This window comes from Pungitius pungitius, chromosome 1 (assembly GCF_949316345.1).
Source record: "Pungitius pungitius chromosome 1, fPunPun2.1, whole genome shotgun sequence".
In the NCBI taxonomy this organism is placed as follows: domain Eukaryota; kingdom Metazoa; phylum Chordata; class Actinopteri; order Perciformes; family Gasterosteidae; genus Pungitius; species Pungitius pungitius.
Genome location: NC_084900.1, coordinates 32,491,534 through 32,501,035, shown reverse-complemented (window position 1 = coordinate 32,501,035; position 9,502 = coordinate 32,491,534). Strand labels below are relative to the sequence as shown.

Below are 9,502 nucleotides of genomic sequence, written 5' to 3'. Positions count from 1 at the left end.
CGTGAGTTTGAAAATGAGCGGTCTGGAATCTATTTGCCAACAACATTGACGTTTGAACTTCTTGTTTTACAGCAAAACGGGGGTTCCTTTACATTTTTTAAAAATCCTACCATTTGCTCACACTTTTTTGAGACATACAGGATGCCCTTGAACAGTACCTACACATCAGCAGCACTAGTACTGGTTAAATATGATCTTAAATGGAAAGTGGTGTAGGGGAAAATCATCGTCACATTGTCCAGGTTAGAGGTCGTTGAACGGCGAGCTTCAAAACCCGTAATAAGAATCGCGTCACTTTTTTTCAACCGGTTAGGAAAGTGGAGAGTCTTCATAAAACGTCGTTCTTGAACAGGCCCCGAGCGCGCACACATCGTCATAGAAATGGAAAGGGGCGTTATCCAATCAGCGTATACCCAAAAGCCGCTGAGCCAATCCAACGGCAATACGCTGTGGTGCCTGATCCTGCCCATCGTCCAATCAACGTCGCTGCTACGTCCGGGCCCGAATCCCTCTTCAACCTTCTGCTTTCTGGAGGGGCACCTTCAACCAGCTCCGTGGTGCACAGGCAGCGGCTTCCTTAGTTTTAAGAACAATTAGAAATAACAGATTGACACAGACGCAATGTCTTTTCTCACTGTCAGTAGGTTAGCCCCTAAACTCCTCAATTCAAAGGTAAGTGGACTTTGAACGGCTTGGATGCCACTTTAGAAGTCAAAATGGTTGATGCTATCTGCAGACGCTGATGGCTAAAGTTTAGCCGGCTCGTGAGGTATTAGCAAGCTAGCCTAGTTAGCTTAGCCGTATCAACCTCATTGTGAAATGCTGTTTGCTAAGAGGGCGGTTAATAGTTGCGTAAAACCGAGTAGAGGCTTTTTCGAGGTTCCTCGATCTCTAGATGGGTTTTTGTATATTTTATAACGCTAATAACATTTTGAGTTGCTAGTGTCTGTCAACGTGTGTCTCTGGTTAGCTAACGTGCTACTTGTGCTGGCCTGACATAGTCACCGCCAGGCTGGATGAGTTTTTTTAACCAAACGTCAACGACTAACATTAGACCCCCTTTAAGTCGACGCGAACGTGTCACTGCTGTTAATAAATAGCCACTATTGTTGATTGGTTTCAGACCCTTAGATTGAACTCCACATACGCTCTGTTTCGTCTAACGCAAACCCCGTCGACCTTCAGCTTAAGATACCACACAAATGTCCTAACTTCGCACCGTTTGATGAGGACCTGCACAATGTGGAAGTTGCAAAACGTGGTCAGGTGGGGATCCAGACGGGAGTTTTTAAGTGCGTTATCTCAGTTGGCCCATTTTTAGCGTGTGATTAAATGATTTAATTATTAACTTGGTATGTCACGATGGATTCGTATGCTCAGGTCAGCCCGCTGTAACTCATCCAATCACTGATAAAGGTAGTGGGCTCCCGTGCTGACTGTAAACTTCCACTGACTGAAACCCAGTGTTCAACTCTGCTGACCCCTGGCACGCATTAGCTGCTGTATGATAATTCAGGTTCTTGACCCAGGTGGGGCGGTTATCCCGGTCCCGTTAACACTCTTGTATTTAGGAAAAACGCAGATATAACTGTCTCTCAGTCCGTTATTAGCTGTAATCTTTGCACAGAGGTTACACATGTCCGTTTTGCATCTCGCATTCATAAGGCAAATCACATGATTCAGGTCCACAGAGGAAGGACAGTAGTATTTGTGTGGTGGCGTCAACATGGTTTATTTCCTCAGTTTTATTTTTGAAAATAATTTGTTTATCTGTCAACAGTGTATAGTGTAGTTTACAGATGAGTCCTTAAAAAGCCCTGTTACTCATGTAGTCCCAGGCTCTGGGTTGACTCCTTCACCCTTGTGAGCTGCTGTAACCTTTGTCCCAGACGGGACGTGGGAGTGATATAGTAGAACTACTATTGTATATTTAAGGCCCTGAGCTGTTACTGTAATCACCTGCTCTCTTTCAGCTGGGTAGTATGTGTGAGTGCTGACTCATGATCCTACCTTTTATTTTTTGTGACTAGGAGATCTTATTGTGAAACTCCCACTCCCTTTTCCCACTAAAACATTTTTCAAGCTGACAGGAATCTTTGACTTTTTTTACCACTGACCTTTCAATGAGATTACTTTTTCTCCAAACACTTTCATAGGCCGGGCCTGTAGTTCCTTTTATTTGAGCTTGTACATCTCCCCTTAGTCTTTTCCCAGTTCAGGCAAGAGTCACAGGCTTGTAAGTACATGTGGTAGCCCATTTAAGTGCCATCCAATCACAGTAGAAAAACACAAATCTCATTCATATATATATTTTTGACATGAGGGAATTTATAGAATACTGCTGCTCTAGCCTTTAGTTTTTGAATGGTTGTGTTATTAATACTCAATCCTTTTGTTTGGTGTTCTGTTTCGCAGAATGCCACCAACTTCCTTGTGGCTGCCCGAAATGCCAGCGCATCAACAACAGTGAGTGCACTACGTCTACTGTCCAGATCATAACCTGGTCATTATGCTGTAGTGTAAGGGGCATTTGGAAAAGACACTTGTTTGATCCCTTGAATAATTATGAAATATGCTGACCTTTGATTTTATAAAACTAAAGTGTTTGCACAAAGTCTTTAACCCCAGCTCACATTGGAGAGAAGAAAAGATTTTGGTCCACGTGTCTTTTTTTCTTACAGAATCTGAAGGATGTTCTGGCAGACCTCATCCCTAAGGAACAGACCAGGATCAAAAACTTTAAACAACAGTATGGCAAAACCAACATAGGACAGGTTTCTGTTGACATGGTGAGTGTCTCGAGGTTTGACGTTTAAATGTTTAAAACAGATCAGCAACTAGGCCAAGATTCTTCTGATCCCTCGTGGCAATGAAGGAATGAGCATCTAGGGCATCTACAATGATGTGGATTAGTGAAGGACATATTGGCGTCACTTAATCCGTCCTGGCCTGCACGGCCTTATTAACTGTCAGGAATCACTGTTCGGTCGTCTTCCTCAGTCCACAATGGGAAACTTTACAGAGTCACTCAGACCCTGTACATTGCTCCCATCCTGTGTACAAACAAACACACACCCTGTGCTACAATAGCCTTCGTTCACAACTCCTCTGGCTAGTTGCCATATTGATTTTAGAAGAATTTGACTAAGACCTCAGTGTGTTTTTTATTTATAAGAACAAGAGAGCAACCAACAAATAATGCGCATCTAGCGAATAAGGTTTAATAGGATTTAGGTAACCATTGCCGTACCACTAATGTAGTAACTCACAGTTGCACTATGAGTCATCCTGCATTGTGAGTAACCCATTTAACATTTTTGGTTTACTTTAACCTCTTCTGGGTGAGAAGTTGACTCAAACTTGCGTAACTTTTGTGTTGTAGTCTTTAAAATACATTAGCAGGTGACAATTGTAGCTGCCTATTACCATAGTAATGAAGTCAATTTATGTTCAAACCATTTAATCCTGTAACTGAAATACCCATGTAAACACTCTGGTCTCACTGATCAGTTAAAGGCTTGTTATAAAACACGGTTAAAAAATCTTTGAGCTATACATTTGTCATTAGATGAATTGCCTCATTGAAAAAAATATTATTGAATTATTGGATGTATTAACTATATGCTTTGGTTTCCATCTACAGATCTATGGAGGAATGAGGGGGATGAAGGGTCTGGTCTATGAGACCTCTGTGTTGGATCCTGATGAGGTCAGTTTTCCTCAAGTGGCACTAATCATTTGGATGCTCTTCGCTTTTTGGGGCCAAGAGCATTCTGTGATAAGATAAGTGCCTGCTCCAAAGGCACTCATCTTGATTCATTTTCTCAATTAAGCTGAGAGCTTTCATTTGTGGCTTCCAGTGGCAGCAGAATGGTTCCCATGCATCTGGTTACGGGCGTGGTTGGTCAACTGGGAAAAACTTTTCAAAAAATAACATCTAAGGCAGTGTTACCAATCATCTTCCAATGAAAATCTATAATAATTGTATGCCGCTTTTCTAGATAACCAGAGATGCTTTACGTAAGTAAAAGGCAGGGGTAGCTTCATATTACACTGGTAATGAAGTGCATTCATGTTAAACCTGTGACTGCAGTACCTAAGCAATAGTGCCAGAAGTCAGGAAACTAAACAGGCCACAGCATAAAATGACACATTCATTGGTGGCCCACTCGGTTTAAGGTTGATTTACCTGTTTTTCTTCCCTCCGTCGATACGCAGGGCATCCGTTTCCGAGGCTACAGCATTCCAGAGTGCCAGGGGCTTCTGCCTAAAGCCCCAGGAGGTGAAGAGCCGCTGCCTGAAGGCCTCTTCTGGCTGCTGGTCACCGGACAGGTGCCCACCGAGGAGCAGGTGAGTGGAGCCTCAAAGCTGATGGTGCCAGATGGTTAATGGGGGAGGGCAGTTCAGCTGTTCATTTTCTCTATCTGCCAGTGCTGGATACATGGACACTGTTTTCATTCAAGAGTCATGAATATTAGACTAAGACGACATGTGTTTGATCAGTTCACAGAAGAACTTGATACGAGTGCAAACAGGATTATTGTTACCTTGCCCGAATTTGGGAAGGTGGATCACAGGATATTTAAATTATGTAGGACTCCAGAACATTTTTTTGATTGTTTTATATATATATATATCTGATAACTGCATAACAAACACTTGCATTATTTTTTTTTTAAATGGTAATGATATTGCTGCCAGCTATGTCCTTGAGTCCTATAACTGACAAGTAAGCCTTCACCGGCCACAACTTTTAAATTATTCTGCCTCTTTGATATTCCCTTTTTTTTTTCTTTTTTTTTTAATTGAACCTGTAGCTCAAATTGTACTATTAACATGATGTTCATAGAGCAGCTTGTCTCTGGTCCCGTCTCATATTGTGTGATCCTGTTGCTTCCAGGTGACCTGGGTGTCCAAAGAGTGGGCGAAGAGAGCAGCACTTCCCTCGCACGTTGTCACCATGTTGGATAACTTCCCCACAAACCTGCACCCCATGTCGCAGTTCAGTGCTGCAATCACGGCTCTGAACAGCGAGAGCACCTTTGCGCGGGCCTACTCTGAGGGGGTCCACAAGTCCAAGTACTGGGAGGTGAGTTCTTTTCCATCTCCTCTAGACACGAGCCTTGAATTCTTTGTTTAAAGTGGGATATTATTGACTCGTGAATGATTTGCCGTACGTCCCGTTTTGTGTTGGTTCTCATAGTTTGCTTATGAAGATTCCATGGACTTGATCGCCAAGCTTCCCTGCATTGCTGCCAAGATCTACCGCAACCTGTACCGCGAGGGCAGCAGCATCGGAGCCATCGACTCAAACCTGGACTGGTCCCACAACTTTAGCAACATGCTGGGCTACAGCGACGCCCAGTTCACTGAGCTAATGAGGCTCTACCTCACCATCCACAGGTGCACCTTCAAGCAATCCTTTCAGAGTATAATCCAGCTTTGATGCTTCGGGCGTTTGTTTTACTTGGAAATGGTGACTGAAAGGGGCGTGATGGAACAGGTTGGAATTGATATGTGAACCAAGAAGCGGTTTTATATTGTATTTGAATGACATTTGATAAAGCGAAAGAGTCCCCCTTTCAGAACTACGCTCTACTAAACATCTCAATTTGAACCGTAAAACTCTGTTCAGTTTACATCGATAACTCAAGGCACCTCACCCCAAAGTAAGACTGGTCTTGTTTGGCCATTTACGTTTGTATGGAGCTGCCTCTACTGCTTTCCTGAATTGGCCGAGGGACAGCCATAAATACTGGGTCATTGGATGTTACACAATCTGTACTTTGTTATGGCATCACACCTTTGTACCAAACACAACGTGCCATCAAAGGTGAATGCATTTCTCGTTTAAAGTGCACATGACTGGGTTTCATTTATTCGCTGTTGATACACAAGGGTTTAATTTCATTTGACGGCAGTGTTCAACAAATATTTTGTCCCTTTCTGTCTGTTTTAATCTCAGAAAAAATGTCATTTATAAAGATTGCTAACATATTATTTGAATGCGTTTCTTTTTATTTTTTTAAAATGTTACAGTGACCATGAAGGAGGCAACGTCAGCGCGCATACCAGCCACCTGGTGGGCAGCGCTCTGTCTGACCCCTATCTGTCCTTCAGCGCCGCCATGAACGGTCTGGCTGGTCCTTTGCATGGGCTTGCTAATCAGGTTTGTACCACGCAAATGATTATTTCACTCTAATATTATAACCCTGATCTGATCATTTTCCATTTTTTACTAGAATGCATTACCAGCTGATGTAATATCCAAAAGTCTTAATGTACACTTTGAAACAATTAACAGTAATTCTCATTAATATATTGTGCATCTCACAGGAGGTACTGGTGTGGCTGACTGCCCTGCAGAAGGAGTTGGGTGGAGAGGTGTCCGATGAGAAGATGAGGGATTACATCTGGAACACCCTGAAGTCTGGAAGGGTAAAGACGCCATCTCCTCTGCCAATTCTTGAAGTGTTGTAACGGGCTGCTATTGATGTGTGATATGTATTTGATTCAGTGGTCATATCTGCCATACTGCCAATCATTTTTATTGTTTAAAACCAAAGGCGATAGGGTCATAGTCATAACTTCGACAGCCTGAGATGCACCTTTCTATTAACCACATTTTTTCCCCTTGTAGGTTGTGCCGGGCTACGGCCACGCCGTTCTGAGGAAGACAGACCCCCGTTACACCTGTCAGCGCGAGTTTGCCCTGAAGCACTTGCCCAACGACCCCATGTTCAAGATGGTTGCCCAGCTCTATAAGATTGTGCCCAACGTGCTGCTGGAGCAGGGCAAGGCCAAGAACCCGTGGCCCAATGTGGACGCCCACAGCGGCGTGCTGCTGCAGGTGAGAGGCGTGTGCCGATCACGCATCAGTCGGCCCACGGTGGCGACCGACGGCCCTGACTGTCTCTCTCTATCTCTCTCTCTCTCTCTCCCCTCTGTCTGCAGTACTACGGGATGAGCGAGATGAATTACTACACTGTGCTGTTCGGCGTGTCCCGGGCTCTCGGCGTGCTGGCCCAGCTGGTGTGGAGTAGAGCCCTGGGCTTCCCCTTGGAGCGCCCCAAGTCCATGAGCACAGATGGACTGATGAAACTGGTGGGAGCCAAGTCAGGCTGAAAGAGCACCTGAAAAGAGCCGGGGGTTAGTGTGGAAGGTGGGAGGAAGGGGGCAACATCAAAAGGGAGACATGGATTGTTCACCCCCTCTTGTCATTTCCAACCCCAGAGATTCAATGGGTTTCAAAGAGACAGTACGCTTTTAATGTCATTTCACAAAAGAAGGGCCTTGTTTTTTTTGTTTTTTTTACTGCCACACCATTTAGTCTTTAAATGTGTTCAGTTAAAAAGACTAGGCTCCAACTATGTCCCATTATTGGTTTGCTAGCATCCCCTGTGAACTGCCTTTGTCACTGGGCGCTGGGTCTGAACTATGAATAGGCAGTGGCATTGAAAGGAATCATGGAGGTGATCAACACATCCTTTGTATTTGTTTAAAGATCTAAAGTTAAGTACGTAACTCAACCTTTTGCTGCTTTTGGCAAATGTAGTGACTTTGTTTTAGAAGATATCCCAAAGCTAAAGACCCTTTACCTGCAATAGAGGCACCCCACCTGGTTTCCTCTATGCAATGTTCCCTGATGTCATCCCTCCAAGTCGATCAATGTGTTTCACTCCCATTTATGAACACTCCAGTTGACAAATTAAGGCCCTCAGCAATAAAATTACCAAGCTGTTTAAGCGAGATGTACAAGATTGTGAAAATCTGTTAAAAGTTACTGCCCCTTTAAATCTTTGGTCCCTCCCTTTTCTCCAACTTGTAGTTCTTACGTTTCTTTTACTAGCGACCTGTATTGGCTCTATGATCAAAATAACTTGTCTATATAGAAATGATTATTCTTTGTTAATATGCTCTTCTGTTTTTAATGTTTCTCTGCTCAAAGGGTCTTCTGAATGGTAGAGAATAAAGAATGTACAGTAAAGATTTGTGCAAAGGGTGTTCTATTTGGCAGCCTGTCCTAAATCTATAAGAGCAAGCTTGAATATGTAAGTGGGGTGGGTGGGGGCGGTTGGGGGCGTTGTATTTGTAAAGATCCTGTCTTATTTGAGTCTGTTTGTGACTTCATCCCATAGGAGAGCGCTTTGAACATCAACTACTCCAAAATTAGCACTTGCTTGATTGGATTTCCTTACTTTTAGATGTAGACCCCCCCCCCCCCCCCACACACAGGTTGATTGTGTCCCTTTTTTTTACAGTTTCTTTGGTTGTAAATGTATAAAACAATAATCTTTGGGACTGATCTTGTGGCTTTATTTATACGTTGTGTACATAGGTATATATAAATAGCTTGAATGTATGAGCTGTGTGACCACTTGCTTGTAATTACCACAATGATTACCATAGTTTACCAACAATGTAGTATCCAATCTCACTCTAATGTCCAGTCTCACATTGTGATCATGAACAAAGGAAACCTGCAGCTATCTTGTACATACATGATCTCTTGCCTTGCTCTGTCGGCTTAGTTGGTGCTGTTTTTCAGGGCGTCTCACTTCCATGGTTCAAGCTTGCTCTTAAGTTCTGGGTTTGCCAACACTCCATTTCTGTGTAGTTTAAGTTGTTCCATTCTTTCTCTTCCTCCCCCCCCCCCACACACACACACACAGTACTCTTGCCCTGTTAGTCAGTAATTCACACGTATGAATATCTCTGCTCTGCTTCCTTCTGGCTTCTTTAAGGCATGTTTTTGTTTTTCCTTGTGTCTAGCAGACAAGGTTATTTTGATCGTAGAGAACTGGTTGTGTAACGGTTGTTCATTGCAGGTTGATCAGAGAGCCACTTTGGGGTTGGATGTGTCTTAAGGGCAAGATAAAACTTGAGGGAAAACCCAATCAAATAAAAGGTTTTTATTAACATTTCTTGCATCTCATTTTCTTAAATGTATAAACGGGCCTATAGAATAATTCATTTTCTCTCACCTAAAGGAGTCTGCCCTTTGTCTAAGGTGTAAACTTGAGTGTCACAAATCCCATTTTTTTTTCAGTTTTCTATCCCTGACAAGATGATCGACTGCCAGAGTTTAAATAATTACAATTGACATTAAGAACTGTTACAAATACCCAGCTCCTATGCGCTGTTATTTATAACTGTCCCAAATACCATCTCCCCCCCCACCCCCCGCTCTGGTTTCTTGTGCCGGTCAGCTGTCTTTTGGCGCTCCACGTTGCCCTCTGACATCACACCATTGGGGTAAAGTTCAGTGGCGGCTGAATTTAAATGTGTAACTTTGCAAATTAGAATGCTCCATAGGAACAAATTCCTCTTATTGAAATAAAGCTCTGATATACAGTATTTTAAGGAAAGGCTTAAGATGGTTGATTAAAAGGTGCAAGGTTAATAAAGGCAAAATATATTCTGTGGCAACTTTCCAGCCACTGGTGATGTGTCCATTGTGTACACCGCGTACTGAATATAGAAAACGTCAAAGAAAAAAGTG

At 43.1% G+C, this 9,502-nt stretch overlaps 1 protein-coding gene across 1 annotated transcript; it reads left to right on the top strand.

The window, feature by feature from the left end:
• Positions 1-494: 494 nt before the first annotated feature.
• On the top strand, positions 495-8,921 carry cs (citrate synthase). The gene is made up of 11 exons (XM_037480550.2): positions 495-672; positions 2,416-2,466; positions 2,682-2,789; positions 3,644-3,709; positions 4,219-4,350; positions 4,901-5,089; positions 5,204-5,403; positions 6,040-6,169; positions 6,337-6,438; positions 6,641-6,850; positions 6,955-8,921. Exons 1-11 carry the CDS (start codon positions 622-624, stop codon positions 7,123-7,125), a joined length of 1,410 nt encoding a protein of 469 aa, XP_037336447.1. The 5' UTR covers positions 495-621; the 3' UTR covers positions 7,126-8,921.
• The last annotated feature ends 581 nt before the right edge of the window (positions 8,922-9,502 follow it).

Coding starts and splice junctions, on each gene's coding strand:
- cs (XM_037480550.2), top strand. CDS start 622: ATGTCTTTTCTCACTGTCAGTAGGTTAGCCCCTAAACTCCTCAATTCA. Junction 2,467..2,681: donor ATGCCAGCGCATCAACAACA/GTGAGTGCACTA, acceptor TTTTTCTTACAG/AATCTGAAGGATGTTCTGGC. Junction 3,710..4,218: donor CTGTGTTGGATCCTGATGAG/GTCAGTTTTCCT, acceptor GTCGATACGCAG/GGCATCCGTTTCCGAGGCTA.